General features: G+C 46.1%; 1 protein-coding gene across 6 annotated transcripts in view; it reads left to right on the top strand.

The window, feature by feature from the left end:
• Positions 1-18,444, top strand: part of LOC139553801 (kinesin-like protein KIF13B) — a 61,048-nt gene that overhangs the window by 24,708 nt on the left and 17,896 nt on the right. For all 6 annotated transcript variants that reach the window (XM_071366479.1, XM_071366476.1, XM_071366478.1 and 3 more), the window contains 18 exons: positions 1,561-1,573; positions 3,186-3,246; positions 3,930-4,022; positions 4,180-4,360; positions 5,391-5,478; positions 6,103-6,237; positions 11,669-11,781; positions 12,297-12,408; positions 13,193-13,405; positions 13,834-13,944; positions 14,153-14,287; positions 14,373-14,503; positions 15,759-15,845; positions 16,050-16,243; positions 16,480-16,759; positions 16,852-17,014; positions 17,142-17,288; positions 17,699-17,848. In XM_071366479.1, coding sequence (XP_071222580.1) covers positions 1,561-1,573; positions 3,186-3,246; positions 3,930-4,022; positions 4,180-4,360; positions 5,391-5,478; positions 6,103-6,237; positions 11,669-11,781; positions 12,297-12,408; positions 13,193-13,405; positions 13,834-13,944; positions 14,153-14,287; positions 14,373-14,503; positions 15,759-15,845; positions 16,050-16,243; positions 16,480-16,759; positions 16,852-17,014; positions 17,142-17,288; positions 17,699-17,848 — 2,407 coding nt within the window. The remainder of the gene's footprint in view (positions 1-1,560; positions 1,574-3,185; positions 3,247-3,929; positions 4,023-4,179; positions 4,361-5,390; positions 5,479-6,102; positions 6,238-11,668; positions 11,782-12,296; positions 12,409-13,192; positions 13,406-13,833; positions 13,945-14,152; positions 14,288-14,372; positions 14,504-15,758; positions 15,846-16,049; positions 16,244-16,479; positions 16,760-16,851; positions 17,015-17,141; positions 17,289-17,698; positions 17,849-18,444) is intronic.

Raw genomic sequence — 18,444 nt, 5'->3', positions numbered from 1 at the left:
ACCAGACTTGTGGAGGTCTACAATTTTTTTTTCTTTCTGAGGTCTTGGCTGATTTCTTTTGATTTTCCCATGATGTCAAGCAAAGGGGCACTTTTGAAGGTAGGCCTTGAAATGCATCCACAGGTACATCTCCAATTGACTCAAATTATGTCAATTAGCCTATCAGAAGCTTCTAAAGCCATGACATCATTTTCTGGAAACTTCTGACCCACTGGAATTGTGATAGTGAATTATAAGTGAAATAATCTGTCTGTAAACAGTTGTTGGAAAAAGTGTATTTAAACTTCCAACTTCAACTGTACATATCGCATCGTCTTGAAAGGGAAAGATACAAATCCTTTATTTTGCTTCTCTGTTCGACTCTCCCTCTGTCATTCTGTGAGTTTGTCTTTTACTCTCTTTCCCATTCCCCCCGCCCCCCATCATAATTACACCAATAATCGCCAAAAAGCAGATGATTTGCAGCAAACTCAAACTAACATTGAAAAACAACCTAGCATGTGAACAAATAATGTAAATAGCCAAGAAACACGATGACAAAGTCACACTTTAGTAGCCAAATTCTCTGTGTGACCACCTGCAAATGTGGCTGGTGAAATAGACATTCTTACCTGCCAATGACGACAAAATGTACTCATGCATTTGGCATGAGTTAATATCCCACCCTGGTTGAGTAACATTGAAACATTGTCGTAAACAAGGGTTTATCATCTCCAGGCCTCGGCACCCACAGGACTGAACATTTTAGAGAGCGAGAGAAAGAGTGTCAAATACTGAGAGAAATGGAGAGGGAGAGAGCAGGAAGTTTGAGTGGAAGCAAGCCTACATTCTTATGAATAGGCATCTTGATTCATGTTAGCTCTATTACCCATGCTGCATCCTGTTTCAGTTGGGAGATGTGATTATTGTTGTATTTTTTGTTCCTCATTTATCAGGAATGGTGGATTTGCAGACCTCTGACAGTATGAATACTGTGTATTTTATGATCTGTAGGCCTGTCATTGAGACAGCCCTGTAATCTTTATTTTCTTCCCTTGTTATCAAGTGCCGATCACACGATTGATAATAGGATGTAATCTCTTTCACCAGTCTGATAGACCATATTGTGCTCATAAACTGTGTGGCCTACTTCAAATAAAATGGTTATTGACAGACAGACAGGCTAACAACCTTGTGGTCTTTGGTTTTTATAGATGGATATTAATCTGTCATTCACCAATGTGTATCCATGACGCAGTGACAGACTTTATTATTTTTACCAGTCTTAGAAAATCCTGTTACTGTCTGGGTGTACACTACAGTACATAAAAATGTCCAGGTGTGTATTCACTAGGAACCAGACAGAAGCAAACAGAACGAAACAGGGAGGGACCTACCTGAATTTGTCCAATAGAAACTCTTGGTGTTGTTGCAAAGAGTTTTCCTGTTTGCAACCATTTGCTACGGTGTGCACTAATGATTACACCACTGGTGTTTGTTTACATTGGTGTCTGAGATATGATCCTTCTCTCTCTCTCTACCCATGTAACCATCCTTTGACCTCTGTGTGAACTTCCTCAGGAGTCAGACCAAGGTAAGCCCTGTCCAGTACATTACTACTGATTTGTGTTAATGCTTGGTTGTCAATGCTGTTAATGGTCTCTGTGTTGACACACTAGCTACTTTGTGGAGCTGTGATTATATAGCAATCATTGTACTTGTTCACTCGTGGCCAAAAGTTTTGAGAATGACACAAATATTAATTTTCACAAAGTTTGCTGCTTCAGTGTCTTTAGATATTTTTGTCAGCTTTTACTATGGAATACTGAAGTATAATTACAAGCATTTCATAAGTGTCAAAGGCTTTTATTGACAATTACATGAAGTTGATGCAAAGAGTCAATATTTGCAGTGTTGACCCTTCTTTTTCAAGACCTCTGCATTCCGCCCTGGCATGCTGTCAATTAACTTCTGGGCCACATCCTGACTGATGGCAGCCCATTCTTGCATAATCAATGCTTGGAGTTTGTCAAAATTTGTGGGTTTTTGTTTGTCCACCCGCCTCTTGAGGATTGACCACAAGTTCTCAATGGGATTAAGGTCTGGGGAGTTTCCTGGCCATGGACCCAAAATATCGATGTTTTGTTCCCCGAGCCACTTAGTTATCACTTTTTCCTTATGGCAAGGTGCTCCATCATGCTGGAAAAGGCATTGTTTGTCACCAAACTGTTCCTGGATGGTTGGGAGAAGTTGCTCTCGCAGGATGTGTTGGTACCATTCTTTATTTATGGCTGTGTTCTTTGGCAAAATTGTGAGTGAGCCCACTCCCTTGGCTGAGAAGCAACCCCACACATGAATGGTCTCAGGATGCTTTACTGTTGGCATGACACAGGACTGATGGTAGCGCTCACCTTGTCTTCTCCGGACAAGCTTTGTCCGGATGCCCAAAACAATCAGAAAGGGGATTCATCAGAGAAAATGACTTTAACCCCGTCCTCAGTCTGTCCTGGATGTTTTTCCTCTTACTGGCAGCAATATCCTTGCCTGTGAAGGCCTTTTTATGCAACTCAATGATGACGGCACGTGTTTCCTTGCAAGTAACCATGGTTGACAGAGGAAGAACAATGATTCCAAGCACCACCCTCCTTTTGAAGCTCCCAGTCTGTTATTCGAACTCAATCAGCATGACAGAGTGATCTCCAGCCTTGTCCTCGTCAACACTCACACCTGTGTTAACGAGAGAATCACTGACATGATGTCAGCTGGTCCTTTTGTGGCAGGGCTGAAATGCAGTGGAAATGTTTTTGGGGGGGATTCAGTTCATTTGCATGGCAAAGAGGGACTTTGCAATGAATTGCAATTCATCTGATCACTCTTCATAACATTCTAGAGTATATGCAAATTACCATCATACAAAATGAGGCAGCAGACTTTGTGAAAATTAATATTTGTGTCATTCTCAAAACGTTTGGCCACGACTGTATATTGACATGTTCAAAAACTGTTAGGCTAACTTGTATGCCATGTTTATCACTGCCTGTGCTCAACACGGACCACCCAACGGGGAAAAACTGTTAGAAATAATGTCATAACAATGTCATTTCAACTGATCATTTCAAAGTGTTTTGCCCGCTGGATAACAGCTGTTATAAATGTGTTGTAAACTATTTTGTTTCATTGTGTCATTGTGTCTCTCGTCCCCTCAGACCTTTGCCTATGACTACTGTTTCTGGTCCATGGATGAGTCGGAAAAGGACAAGTTTGCGGGTCAGTCTTTGTTTCCCTCTCTTTAACCCCTTTTCCTCACTACCTTCCCTCTGCTCTTCCTCCTCCAGTATATTTAGTAGGCCACATTCAGTTGCCAAACGTTATCGAACATTGCAGGTAGAAATGCCACAAATAGAGTCGACACTGTTGCTTGTTCTACATGACGGCCTACAGAGGCCTATTTGTTCTATGCAACATATTTCTATCTCAATGTTCCTAAACGGTGCGTCCTGTTGAACGCACCCCAGGTATAGGTCTGTCCAGGTGGTTTTCAAGTATTTTCAGAAGTTTATTCTTTCTCTACAGTGACTAAGGATCCCACCTGAATTTTCTTTGTTGTTTACTTGCTTGGATGGATCTCTAGGTGTTTGGCTTAATTTAAATGTCTAATATTCCTGTCAGACCTGCTAGTCATCCACCTCTTTGTGCTGTAGGCCAAAACCCAACTAGGGCCTATTGTACCTAATGCTGTTTATCACACTGTTCGTGTATACAGTCTGAAGGTCCTATATGAATTAACACTTACACATGCATAACGTGTCCATTATCTTGTAATTGTGTTAGTGTGCTCCAGATGATTTCTAAATCACCCCGACGGGGATCAGTCAAGTCATATTGTAGGGTTTTATATTGTATAATTAATATGATTGTATTGTGTAACGTTGTCTGGTGGTTGTCTCCAGGTCAGGACGTGGTGTTCCAGTGCCTTGGGGAGAGTCTTTTGCACAACGCCTTCCAGGGCTACAACGCCTGCATCTTCGCCTACGGACAGACAGGTATGTTATGACACTGGTACGTTATGATACTACTAACTGGCCTCATATTGTTGGCATGGAACGGGTCTTTACAGTTTCAAGTTTAAAACCGGTTGAAGATCATTGGTTGTCTCCTAACGGCTGCTCTCATCCATTGGCTGCGTGTGTCCCCCTCCAGGTTCGGGAAAGTCGTACACCATGATGGGTTCTGTGGACTCTCCAGGTCTGATCCCGCGGCTCTGCAGCTCTCTGTTTGACCGCACCCTGCAGGAGCAGCGGGAGGGGGAAGGCTTCACCATAGAGGTCTCCTACATGGAGATATACAACGAGAAGGTCCGCGACCTCCTCGACCCCAAAGGGTACGTATGACCCTGAATATTGACCTTTAACCACTTCTTGGACTCTTGTTTTGTTTGAGTTATTTGTTGGAATTTGTCAGTGGCCCCAGTTTAAACACGCTTCCTCTCTTCCTTGAAGTCTAGTCACTTTTCTAACACAATTAGATTGGTATAAGCAGTGGTTCAATGACATAGCTTTTGCCTATCTGTGATTACACTCTGAGGAAACAAGTACATAATTTCCAAACACATTTCAGAACTGGGCCCCAGTGCTTTCGCACACGCTTGTCTGTTCAGAGCTCCTATGGCACCCCGCTTGACCCCAAAGGTTATGACCCCGTCACCTCTGTTAAAGCAATCTATAGAATAACAGAGATGCATGTCACAGGAGTAGGAGGCTCTACATGGTCCAGCCATATGCAGTCAGTCTGCCATGCTACACAGGATGATGTAGAGCCTGTAGCTCAATATGGAGTCTATTGATATGTGTAGAGCAGGGATGGGCAACTTTGATGGGGGTGGAGGCCACAAAATTGAACTGGTGAGGGGCCGCAGTGGCTTGTGGGTCTGCGTACCCATATCCATACCACCCACCCACCACTTTGCGAGCAAAACGTTTTAGCCGCACCCCCTTGTGACAGTGAAGATAAAAATAAATTACGTTTTAAAGTTACATTTCCTGCCATTCAGCGCATTTTACGATGGGGCGTAGAGAAAATGCTGCTGTTTTAAAGCAAGTTGATGCAATTCTACACATTTTGACATATGGTGGAGGCAGACGTTTACAGTTAAGTAATTGGACCATGCTTACGCCTAGTTTAGACAGCTGGCCACTAGACTCTTACCAGTCTAAAACAATGTTTACTGACGTGGGCTAATTGAGTGGCTGCTGATGCACGACCCTGGCGTAGTGGGATACATCTCAAATAAAATACTATTTGAGATTATTAACGTAAACATTTTTGTTGATAGAACATGGAAGCATGATGACTGTTTGTTTTTGTAGTTAACCACATTGATATGTGTCGCCCCCCCCCCCCCCCCCCCCCAGGAGCAGGCAGGCTCTTAGAGTGAGGGAGCACAAGGTGTTGGGGCCGTACGTGGACGGCCTGTCACGCCTGGCTGTGGCCAGCTACAAGGTACACTACACCACTATCATCACTAGTAGGATGACTACTGATATGACCTTCATTCTAGATTCATAAACAACAGAATTGATATGATGGTAAATAATAGATATGAAATCTTCATGTTCTGGGTTGGCGTATAGAGGAGAGCGTAGAGAGGGGTGTGGGAGCTGAGAGCTCTGTTAGATGAGCCATGTCAAAAAGAAAACAATTCAACTGAGTTAACCACACACACACACACACACACACTTATTTAATTAACACACTGACTTGAAGGCTGACTGCACACACACACACACACACACACACACACACACACACACACACTCTCTCTCTCACTTCACACTCCCTGGATTCAAGGCTTACCATGGCTAATGACTTTGACAACTGTTTACATATCGGTGGTAAGTTACTATTCAGCCCTGCTCAAGAGGGTTGCTTTCTCTGGAGAAAAGTATGTATTTATCTATCTATCTCTCTTCCTTCCCCTCTCTCTTCTTCCCTCCAACCCTATCTCCATCCCCCCATGTCCTGCCTTCTGTCCCCTGTTCCTCTTCTTCTTACCTCCCCCCTGGCCTTCCATCCTTGTCCCCTCTCTCTCCATCCATCCCTCCCTCTCTCCTATCTATTCTCTAGGACATTGAGTCTCTGATGTCGGAGGGGAATAAGTCTCGTACGGTGGCTGCCACCAACATGAACGAGGAGAGTAGCAGATCTCACGGTGTCTTCAACATCATCCTCACACACACACTCAAAGACCTGCAGTCTGGGGTAAGACACAGACACACACACACACACACACACACACACACTCAAAGACCTGCAGTCTGGGGTAAGACACACACACACACAGACACACTCACGGACACACACACACACACACACTCAAAGACCTACGGTTTGGGGTAAGACACACACACACACACACACACACACACACAAACACTCACGGACACACACACTCTCCAACTGATTGTTACGCAACGGTCAATCCAACCTCTCCCCGGTAACATCTTAGTCGACTGCTGTAATGTTTTGTGACTACTTCGTCTTCGTCATATCACTCTGTTTCCCTCTAGTTCTAAAGCACTGTTGAACCGGGTCACTGAGGGTAGTAGTGTCCCAGAGAGACTGTCTGTCCTGTCAGTGAGCCCTAGTTTCTACTGTTCAGGAACTAGCTAGTGATGTCATCCTCCAGGAAACCTGTAAATAAGTAATGAAGTGCTCTCTCTGTCTGTCTTGATGTCAGCTGATCTGCTGTGTTAGCCTGCTCCTGTTTTATCCACACCTGGTTGGTTATCCAACCCTGGGACTGTATGTTTGTGTGTGTGTGTTGCGAGCTTGTGTCTGTGCGTGTGTCACCTGATCACCCAACCCTGGTCTCCCTGCATTATATGGGTAGCACACAGGGTGAATAATGCAGGAGTGGAACAGTTGATTCTAGTTCAGAAAAGAAAAGGCTGGAACAGTTGATTCTAGTTTGGGTCAAATAAGGCTGGAACAGACAAGTGAACCTCTTATCCCCATAAGGACAGTCATATGTTATTATCCACATCAGTATTTCAAAAAAGCTAATTCAAATTAAACACATTTCAGAATGTTTGGGAACACTCTTCCTAACGAATGTAACGCAGGCAGTTAATCTAAAGCCGGGATGGGCAGCTGTAGGCCCGCTGTAGGCACGCAGATCAATTACCCCAAAAAACTCAGTCGGGTCTCAACTTACCTTTGAGAGTTAGAATAGTAGAATGTACAAGGTGCAATTTTGAAATTTGGTTGTGCATCAGCAGTTTTTCTCTCATGTCGGGTTAATAGGCATTTTTTATATGTCTGTCTGTCTGATCTTGTAAACTCAGCGAAAAAAGAAACGTCCCTTTTTCAGGACCCTGCCATTCAAAGATAATTCGTAAAAATCCAAATAACTTCACAGATCTTCATTGTAAAGGGTTTAAACACTGTTTCCCATGCTTGTTCAATGAACCATAAACAATTAATGAACATGCACCTGTGGAACGGTCGTTAAGACACTAACAGCTTACAGACGGTAGGCAATTAAGGTCACAGTTATGAAAAGTTAGGACACTAAAGAGGCCTTTCTACTGACTCTAAAAAACACCAAAAGAAAGATGCCCAGGGTCCCTGCTCATCTGCGTGAACGTGCCTTAGCCATGCTGCAAGGAGGCATGAGGACTGCAGATGTGGCCAGGGCAATAAATTGCAATGTCCGTACTGTGAGACGCCTAAGACAGTGCTACAGGAGGGACAGCTGATCGTCCTCGCAGTGGCAGACCACGTGTAACACCAGCACAGGATCAGTACATCCGAACATCACACCTGCGGGACAAGTACACGATGGCAACAACAGCTGCCCGAGTTACACCAGGAATGCACAATCCCTCCATCAGTGCTCAGACTGTCCGCAATAGGCTGAGAGAGGCTGGACTGAGAGCTTGTAGGCCTGTTGTAAGGCAGGTCCTCACCAGATATCACCGGCAACAACGTCGCGCCTATGGGCACATCCCACCGTCGCTGGACCAGACAGGACTGGCAAAAAGTGCTCTTCACTGACGAGTCGCGGTTTTGTTTCACCAGGGGTGATGGTCGGATTCGTGTTTATCGTCGAAGGAATGAGCGTTACACCGAGTCCTGTACTCTGGAGCGGGATCGATTTGGTGGTGGAGGGTCTGTCATGGTCTGGGGCGGAGTGTCACAGCATCATAGGACTGAGCTTGTTGTCATTGCAGGCAATCTCAATGCTGTGTGTTACAGGGAAGACATCCTCCTCCCTCATGTGGTACCCTTCCTGCAGGCTCATCCTGACATGACCCTCCAGCATGACAATGCCACCAGCCATACTGCTCGTTCTGTGCGTGATTTCCTGCAAGACAGGAATGTCAGTGTTCTGCCATGGTCAGCGAAGAGCCCGGATCTGAATCCCATTGAGCACATCTGGGACCTGTTGGATCGGAGGGTGAGGGCTAGGGCCATTCCCCCCAGAAACGTCCAGGAACTTGCAGGTGCTTTGGTGGAAGAGTGGGGTAACATCTCACAGCATGAACTGGCAAAGCTGGTGCAGTCCATGAGGAGGAGATGCACTGCAGTACTTAATGCAGCTGGTGGCCACACCAGATACTGACTGTTACTTTTGATTTTGACATTATTCCATTTCTGTTAGTCACATGTCTGTGGAACTTGTTCATTTTATGTCTCAGTTGTTGAATCTTGTTATGTTCATACAAATATTTACACATGTTAAGTTTGCTGAAAATAAATGCAGTTGACAGTGCGAGGATATTTCTTTTTTTGCTGAGTTAGTAATCATGGTTTAATCATGAATTACTGACCGGATGGCCCCCATTGATTTTGTTAGTCAGACGTTTTAAAAACTGCAAACATTGCTCTCTAACCCCATATGTATGGAATTGCAACAAACTTGCTTTAAAACTGATACATTTTCTCTACATCCCATGGCAAAATGTTTACAATTGCAGGAAACTAACTCTAAAAATGATCTTGATGTGGGTGGTGCTTAGGGCCCCCAAAACCCTAGGGCCAGCTCTGACTGCATGTGTGGTATGGATGTCGGTAGCTTTTTGTTGTGGCACCCACCCCCCCATCAAAGTTGCCCATCCCTGATCTAAAGTGTTGCACATTGTTGACTGAGCCTCCCTTTTGGAGGCTGTAACAGTTTGATACCTTGTTGTGTTGCTGAACACAGCCCCAGGTGCACCTGTGGTGGAATGGAAACAGAGTTAAATATAGTCTGAGTCTGATCATTTAAACTGATGCACAAATAAAGGCTGTCCGCCTCGGTGTGCGCACACACACACACACACACACTGAGATAAAGAGCGTCTTTGGGCCTCCTATTTCTGCTGAGGTTCACTTGGCTTTATCCTCCCTTTACTAATCTCCATGGAAACTCAGTCCTATGCAAATTCACAGGGGCCTGTTGACAGAGAGTAATCTGAATGTCTCTGAGATGTTGCTTTGGGAGTGCCATGGTGAGAGAGAAGGAAGTTTAGCATCTTTAGAAAAGGGGGATGAAGTTGCAACGGCACATTAACTAAACCGTAGGCAAATACTAGGGGAAATCCTGCAAGATTGTTACTCAACTAGATGACCTAAGAGTTTAAAATATACTGAATTCCACATTTAATGAGGTATCAGCCAAATACGTCAAATCATTTTTGACTCGGGTCCACCCTGTTTCATGCTTTTTCTCCTCTCCTCCTCTCTTCTCTCTCGTTCTTCTCTCTCCTCTCTTCTCTCTCGCCTCTCTTGCTCTCTCTGGGGACAAGGGCAGTCTTTGTTTTCACAACTCACTGTAATCTCTATTCCCACTCAGCACGACGCCGGATGTAACACACACACACACACGACTCCGAAAATAATGCACACACCCCCCTCTGCCCCCACTGCCCTTTGTCTCTCTACCCCCACCCCCATCTCTATCATTTCTTGCTCACATCATTCACTCACCCCATCTCTCTCTCTCTCTCTCTTTCTATATATTTAGCGTAAACTCTCACACGTACATTCTTTCCTTCCACTACTGCATTCATGCATTTTCTCTGTTCTTCCTCTCTTACACGATCTCTCCTTCCTCCTCTCATCCCTCCCTACTTCCCCTACTCTCTCATCCCCTCCCTACCTCCCCTACTCTCTCATCCCCTCCCTACTCTCATCCCTCTCTACCTCCCATACTTTCTCATCCCGTCCCTACCTCCCCTACTCTCTTTCATCTCGTCCCTACCTCCCCTGCTCTCTCTCTCTCTCGTTCTCTCTCTCTCGTCCCTACCTCCCCCACACACTCTCTCTCTCTCGTTCTCTCTCTCGTCCCTACCTCCCCTACACTCTCTCTCTCTCGTCCGTCCCTACCTCCCCTTCACTCTCTCGTCCCTACATCCCCTTCTCTCTCTCTCTCTCGTCCCTACCTCACCTTCTCTCTCTCTCTCTCGTCCCTACCTCACCTTCTCTCTCTCTCTCTCGTCCCTACCTCACCTTCTCTCTCTCTCTCTCGTCCCTACCTCACCTTCTCTCTCTCTCTCTCGTCCCTACCTCACCTTCTCTCTCTCTCTCTCGTCCCTACCTCCCCTCTCTCTCTCTCTCTCTCGTCCCTACCTCACCTTCTCTCTCTCTCTCTCTCTCGTCCCTACCTCACCTTCTCTCTCTCTCTCTCTCTCTCTCTCTCTCTCTCTCTCTCTCTCTCTCTCTCTCTCTCTCTCTCTCTCTCTCTCTCTCTCTCTCTCTCTCTCTCTCTCTCTCTCTCTCTCTCTCTCTCTCTCTCGTCTCTCTCTCTCTCTCTCTCTCTCGTCCCTACCTCCCCTTCTCTCTCTCTCTCTCTCTCGTCCCTACCTCCCCTTCTCTCTCTCTCTCTCTCTCGTCCCTACCTCCCCTTCTCTCTTATCTCCATTATCTCTCCGTCTCCCAGTCAAGCTCCAGTCCTTAATGCACACACCTTATTTAAGATAAGGACCCCATTACGTGAGCACAAACACACACACACACACACAAATACAGTGAGTGAAGCTCCACCCCTGCAGCTAACATTGTAAATCACAGAGAACAATGGGAGATTGTTACTCCAGCCTCTCTCTCCAGCTCGCTTTCTCTCACACGCTGTCGCACGCTCTCTCTTGTTCTCTCTATCTCTTTCTCACTCTCGTACGCGCTCTTTCTTGCTCTTTTTATCTCTTAATCGCATGCTCTCTTGCGCTCTCTCTCCTCGATCTCTTTCTCTCGTTCTCTCCTCGATCTCTCGTTCTCTCTCTCCTCGCTCTCTCGTTCTCGCTTTCTCTCTCGTTCTCGCTTTCTCTCTCGCTCTCTCTCGTTCTCTATCTATGTCTGTCTCTGCCTCACTGTGTGTGGCTTTTGGCCTCTGTTCTCCATAGGAATACCTGGTTAATGAATCCTATGTGTGTGTATATATATATATATATATCTCATCCTTCCTGGACCTTTATGTTAGAGCAGGGAGACATGATGGTTGTATCCTGCATGGAAATGACTGGGATGAGATGGGAAATCTTTGACTGAAACATTTGCATTTGTTTGCATTCGAGGTTTATGCAGTGTGCAGGATTGGAGTCATTTTAACAGTTTAAAATGAAGGATGTTATCAAAAATCTAATCTACCAAGATTACTTTCTATCCGCTCTCCCCTTCCTCGTATCTCTCTCTCGCCTCTCCCCCTCTGTAGACGAGTGGTGAGAAGGTGAGTAAGCTGAGTCTGGTAGACCTGGCTGGCAGTGAGAGAGCAGCTAAGACTGGAGCTACTGGAGAGAGGATGAAGGAGGGCAGCAACATCAACAAGTATGTTACCAAGCACTTTAACGCACCCATTCATACATCCTCAGTGAGACCACAACACACACACACACACACAGCACCAAGTGTTCTAGTTCCCCTTTTAACTTTTTAGGACTGCAATCCCGTTAACGGGATCGATATGACAACAGCCAGTGAAAGTGCAGGGCGCCAAATTCAAACAACAGAAATCTCATAATTAACATTCCTCAAGCATACAAGTATTTCACACCATTTTAAAGATACACTTCTTGTTAATCCCACCACAGTGTCCGATTTCAAATAGGCTTTACAGTTTTAGAAACTTCAGAGTGTTTTCTATCCAATACTAATAATAATATGCATATATTAGCAACTGGGACTGAGGAGCAGGCAGTTTACTCTGGGCACCTCTGGGCACCTTTTCATCCAAGCTACTCAATACTGCCCCTGCAGCCATAAGAAGTTCAACAAAGATTAACACTTTTCACTTAGCAAATATGCCACCTGTTATGATAGTGGGTTGTTGTGTGTCTCTGCAGGTCTCTGACTACTCTAGGCCTGGTCATATCTGCTCTGGCAGAACAGGGATGTGGGAAAAACAAGACCAAATTTGTCCCTTACAGAGACTCTGTGCTAACATGGCTGCTAAAGGTAAGAGACACACATTTTGTATTTTTCCCTGCTCTTACTATAACTTCTCTGGTCCTCCCTCTCTCTCTCTCGTTCCGCTCAACGTGAGAGGGATGGAGGCTTATCTTCCTGTTTCCTTTAGAGATTTGAACGCTTCTGCTCCTACAGTCATTTGAAGATTTGGTTCTGACGACCTTGTATCTTCCTCTTTCATTCCCCCTCTCTCACTAACTCTCACTAACACTCTTCTCTCTCCCTCGTCTCTCCTCACTCTTCTCTCTCCCTCGTCTCTCTCCTCTCTCTCTCCCTCATCTCTCCTCTCTCTCTCTCTCTCTCTCTCTCCCCTCTCTCTCTCTCTCTCTCTCTCCTCTCTCTCCCTCTCTCTCTCTCTCTCTCTCTCTCTCCCCTCTCTCTCCCTCTCTCTCCTCTCTCTCTCCCCTCTCTCTCCCCTCTCTCTCCCCTCTCTCTCCCTCTCTCTCTCCTCTCTCTCCCCTCTCTCTCTCTCTCTCTCTCTCTCTCTCTCTCTCTCTCTCTCTCTCTCTCTCTCTCTCTCTCTCTCTCTCTCTCTCCCCCTCTCTCTCTCTCTCCCCTCTCTCTCTCTCTCCTCTCTCTCTCCCCTCTCTCTCTCTCTCCTCTCTCTCTCCCCTCTCTCCCCTCTCTCTCTCTCTCCCTCTCGCTCCCTCTCGCTCTCTCTCGCTCTCTCTCCCTCGTCTCTCCCTCTCGCTCTCTCTCTCCCTCGTCTCTCCCTCTCGCTCTCTCTCTCCCTCGTCTCCTCTCTCGCTCTCTCTCTCTCTCTCGTCTCCAGGACAGCCTGGGCGGCAACAGCCGCACGGCCATGGTGGCCACGGTGAGCCCGGCAGCAGACAACTACGACGAGACGCTGTCCACACTGCGCTACGCCGACCGGGCCAAGAGCATCGTCAACCACGCTGTTGTCAATGAGGACCCCAACGCACGCATCATCAGGGAGCTCCGAGAGGAGGTGGAGAAACTACGGGACCAGCTGACACAGGCAGAGGTAGGGAGGGAGAAAAGGAAGGAGGGGGAGAAACTACGGGACCAGCTGACACAGGCAGAGGTAGGGGGGGAGAAAAGCAAGGAGGTGGAGAAACTACGGGACCAGATGACACAGGCAGAGGTGGGGGGGAGAAAAGGGGGAAGAGGGAGATCAACTGACAGTCCAGGGTAAGGATGGATTGTGGAGAGAGAGCCTGGCTATACCAGCTGGCAAAACTGGTCACGTTAAGGTTGCGTTGTGGTCATATAAGGACGTTTTTATGCTTTTGTTTTTGCATTCAGAAAACAATGTCTTCATCTGATTGTAGCAGGTACCTGTTGGTTGTAATTAGGTTGTATGAAGCCTTTTTAACCAGAACATCAGTGACATGGACTTCTACATATTGCCTGCTTGTAGAGATGGAAAGTGTTTTCTTGTCTCCTATCCAGTCTATGAAGGCCCCAGAGCTGAAGGAGAGGCTGGAGGAGTCTGAAAAACTCATCCAGGAGATGACCGTCACCTGGGAAGAGAAACTACGCAAGACGGAGGAGATCGCACAGGTACACAACACACCTTTGTACATTCTGTCCTGGGTTGTGTTCATTAGGCACGAAACAGAAGACAACGGTCTGAAACTGGAACTTTCTGAAATTGTCCAATAAGAAATGCTTTATTTCATTTTTTGTTGCACAACGTTTTGAAAAGTGTGCACTAATTAACTGGAGGCTAGAGGCTGGATCAATAGTTCCTGTGTTGTGTGTCCTGTAGGAGCGTCAGAAACAGTTGGAGTCCCTGGGCATCTCTCTCCAGTCGTCTGGCATCAGAGTGGGAGAAGACAAGTGTTTTCTAGTCAACCTCAACGCTGACCCCGCTCTCAACGAACTGCTGGTCTACTACCTGAAGGTACGCACACAATGGTGCATTCACATATGCTTACACAGACACACCATTATAACATTGTGTGATCATGTGTTGTTGTGTACTGTAGGAGCACACTAAGGTTGGTTCAGCAGACTCCCAGGACATTCAGCTGTGTGGGATGGGTATTCAGGCTGAACACTGCATCATAGACATCACAGCTGACCAACGGGTGGTTCTCACTCCTCACAGGAACTCAAGGTAGAACACTCCTCTTCGTCTCCATCATCACAATTCCCAGTGGGGCAAAACTAGATAAAATAACGTCTCTACAACCAACAGGTTGAAATTTGGTTGTAAAAAATGTCATATTTTGCCTGCTGGCATCTCGCACCCCACAAGGAGTCACGGTACACCAGCTTAGTCATCAATATCATCTCAACACGCCACATCAGAATGATGATCCTGGTCAGCCCACTGTGACTCCTCACCTCATGACTTCCCTGCTTCCAGATAAGGATGATGTCATGTTGCCTTTAGGCCCTTAGAGATTACATGGCCTACTTGCAGAGGAGGCTGGTGGGGGGAGCTATAGGAGGATGCGCTGATTGTAATGGCTGGAACGGAATCAAACACATCAAACATCTGTTTTTATGCCATTACAATGAGCCCTATAGCTTCTCCCACCAGCCGCTGCCTGCTTGAATGAGCCAACTGTATGGTAATCTTCTTGTGGTTTAATGTATTGATGTTACAGAACGTGTGTTTTTATGATGTGGTTACGTTACAGAACGTGTGTTTTTATGATGTGGTTACGTTACAGAACGTGTGTTTTTATGATGTGGTGATGTTACAGAACGTGTGTTTTTATGATGTGGTGACGTTACAGAACGTGTGTTTTTATGATGTGGTGACGTTACAGAACGTGTGTTTTTATGATGTGGTGACGTTACAGAACGTGTGTTTTTATGATGTGGTGACGTTACAGAACGTGTGTTTTTATGATGTGGTGACGTTACAGAACGTGTGTTTTTATGATGTGGTTACGTTACAGAACGTGTGTTTTTATGATGTGGTGACGTTACAGAACGTGTGTTTTTATGATGTGGTTACGTTACAGAACGTGTGTTTTTATGATGTGGTGACGTTACAGAACGTGTGTTTTTATGATGTGGTGACGTTACAGAACGTGTGTTTTTATGATGTGGTGACGTTACAGAACGTGTGTTTTTATGATGTGGTGACGTTACAGAACGTGTGTTTTTATGATGTGGTGACGTTACAGAACGTGTGTTTTTATGATGTGGTGACGTTACAGAACGTGTGTTTTTATGATGTGGTGACGTTACAGAACGTGTGTTTTTATGATGTGGTGACGTTACAGAACGTGTGTTTTTATGATGTGGTGACGTTACAGAACGTGTGTTTTTATGATGTGGTGACGTTACAGAACGTGTGTTTTTATGATGTGGTGACGTTACAGAACGTGTGTTTTTATGATGTGGTTACGTTACAGAACGTGTGTGAACGGCTCTCCTTGCACCAGCCCTCAGCAGCTCCACCATGGAGACCGCATCCTGTGGGGAAACAACCACTTCTTCAGGTGTGTGTGCACACGTGTGTGTGTGTGTGTGTGTGTGTGTGTCTTGTGACAGTTCTGACAATACTGCAAATCACAATGTCTCCCTCAGCTACTTGTCCTGGTTTGAAAACAATGAATCTGTTATACTAGATATTCACCATATTACTGAAACCCCTTTCTCTCCCCCCTCCTTCTCTCTCCCCTTTCCTCCTCTCTTCCCCACAGGATCAACCTGCCTAAGTGGCGGTCGCGGGGTGGTGGTGAGGAAGAGGAGGGTGAGGGGGGCCTGATGAAGAACAGTAGCAGTAGTGAACAGCTGGAGGGCGACGGAGACACCAACAGTGAGGTTTCCTCCGAGGTCTCCTTCTCCTACGAGTTCGCCCAGACAGAGGTCATGATGAAGGCCCTGGGCAACAATGGTGAGCACACACACACACAGGTCCTTACAAACAACGACGAGAGGGATGTGTATTAAGGAGAGGGAAAGGAGGAAGGGGGAGAACTAATGATAAGTGCCCTTCAGAAACAAATAACATGTTGAGAATCACTGATTGGCTGCAACTTCTGTCCATCACACCGCATATGAATCAAGATTGATTGCTTATCCGGATCCCACTGTCCTTGATTGGCTCTCGTCCCTGTCCGTCACCTTCAGACCCCATGCAGGCAGTGCTCCAGTCCCTAGAGAGGCAGCACGAGGAGGAGAAGCGCTCGGCGCTGGAGAGACAAAGGCTGATGTACGAACAGGAACTGCAACAGCTGAAAAGACGGCTGCACCCGGATAGACCGTCTGTAGGACAGACAGGCATGGCCCCCAGCCAATCACAGGGCCAGGCTGACAGGCCGGGACAGCCCCACTACCGCAGCCTGGAGAGACTCAGCATGTCCAACTCACCCAGCGCACAGAGCAGGCTGAAGCAGTGGAGCGAGGAGAGGTGAGAGGGAGGGAGGTTGTAGATCACAGGGTTGGGGTGGATGGTGTGTGTGTACACTTCGAATGAGATGTTGACGATGATTCCCCCCTCAGAGAGGCGATGTTGACCCGGAGCCTGCGTAAGCTGAGGGAGCAGATAGTGAGAGCTAACCTGCTGGTGCAGGAGGCTGGCTTCATAGCAGAGGAGCTGGACAAACGCACCGAGTACAGAGTCACCTTGCAGATACCTGCTGCTAACCTCAATGCCAACCGCAAGGTACACACAAGTATTAGCATGCTCACACACACACACACCTGGTGCAGTGTGTCGCTTATCTATTTCTCTCACATAAAGACACACACCCTTACCACCTCTGTCTCTCTCTCTCCCTCCCTCCTCGTAGCGTGATGCAGTGCTCAGTGAGCCTGCGGTGCAGGTGAGGCGTAAGGGGAAAGGGAAGCAGATCTGGGCTCTGGAGAAGATGGAGAACAGACTGGTGGACATGAGAGAACTGTACCAGGAATGGAAGGAGTACGACGATGACAACCCAGTGAGTGTGTGAGGGTGGTTGTGCATAGGGTGGGTTAATGGGTGTGTATGGTAACCCGTCTAGCCAGTGTCATTTTTGGAGTGTGAGTGTGGTACTGTGAACTTGGACTACAACGAATATGAACCCTGTGTGACAAATCATTGTTTTTGAGAGTCTAGTCCATTCAGATGTACACAAACGCCGTGTAAGGTGGTGCTAGCAAGCATGCTAGGTATCAACAGCCAATCGACTAGGATCTGGAGTGAGCTTCGATTGGTTAATCGATTGGCTTTATCGCAGAGTATTTGCTTGAAACGCCCGATTTAAAAATGAATGGAAACCCACATCATCTTCAGTTAACACGTACTGTAAGGGCTCCATTTAGGATCTAATCACATTTCTCTTCTCTACACTCTCTCCCTCCTCTCCAGGTGATGCGTTCCTACTTTAAGCGTGCCGACCCGTTCTTTGATGAGCAGGAGAACCACAGTCTGATCGGCGTAGCCAATGTCTTCCTGTCCTGTCTGTTCTATGACGTCAAGCTGCAATACGCAGTACCCATCATCAACCAGAAGGGGGAGGTAAAGAGACGGCCTTCAGTATCACATAACATCAACATCGTATTCAGTAGAGACAGTGTAGCAGAACTTTTTTGAAACAGAAAAAAATAAATAAAAAAGAAGCATTTCCTATTGGAGAAGTTCAGGTAGTTCCTCCCTGTTTGTCTGTTTTATTCTGTTAGTCGCCAAATGAATACAACCCTGTTTCTCAACCAGTGATATCCAATAGGGCTGGGCCATATGGCCAAAATATCATATCATATGGTATTTTTCAAATTGTTGATGTTTTTGATGAATAAAAGTTCTCATTTACTTAATGAGTAGTGAGTGATCCTAGGGTGATCCAATTCAACTTCAACCTAAAGTAATTTCACTTCAACACTTGGGTGAACTTTTGGAATCATGGAAATAGAATGTTTATAATAATTCTATAGTTAGAATATAAATAATAGTGGGCACTTTGACTACGGTGTTTGAAAATGCCATGGATGAGTTATTGTGACAGGGTAGAAACCAAAGTGATGTTCAGTGTTTCCTAGGGGACGCTATAATCTTTGGCTACATTAAATCTTTATTCATATAGCCAACATATTCATGCTTAGCCTATCCCTCTTTGA

This window comes from Salvelinus alpinus, chromosome 25, assembly GCF_045679555.1.
Source record: "Salvelinus alpinus chromosome 25, SLU_Salpinus.1, whole genome shotgun sequence".
NCBI lineage: Eukaryota > Metazoa > Chordata > Actinopteri > Salmoniformes > Salmonidae > Salvelinus > Salvelinus alpinus.
Note: the sequence above shows the minus strand (reverse complement) of the source record. Positions and strands in the feature narration are given on the sequence as shown.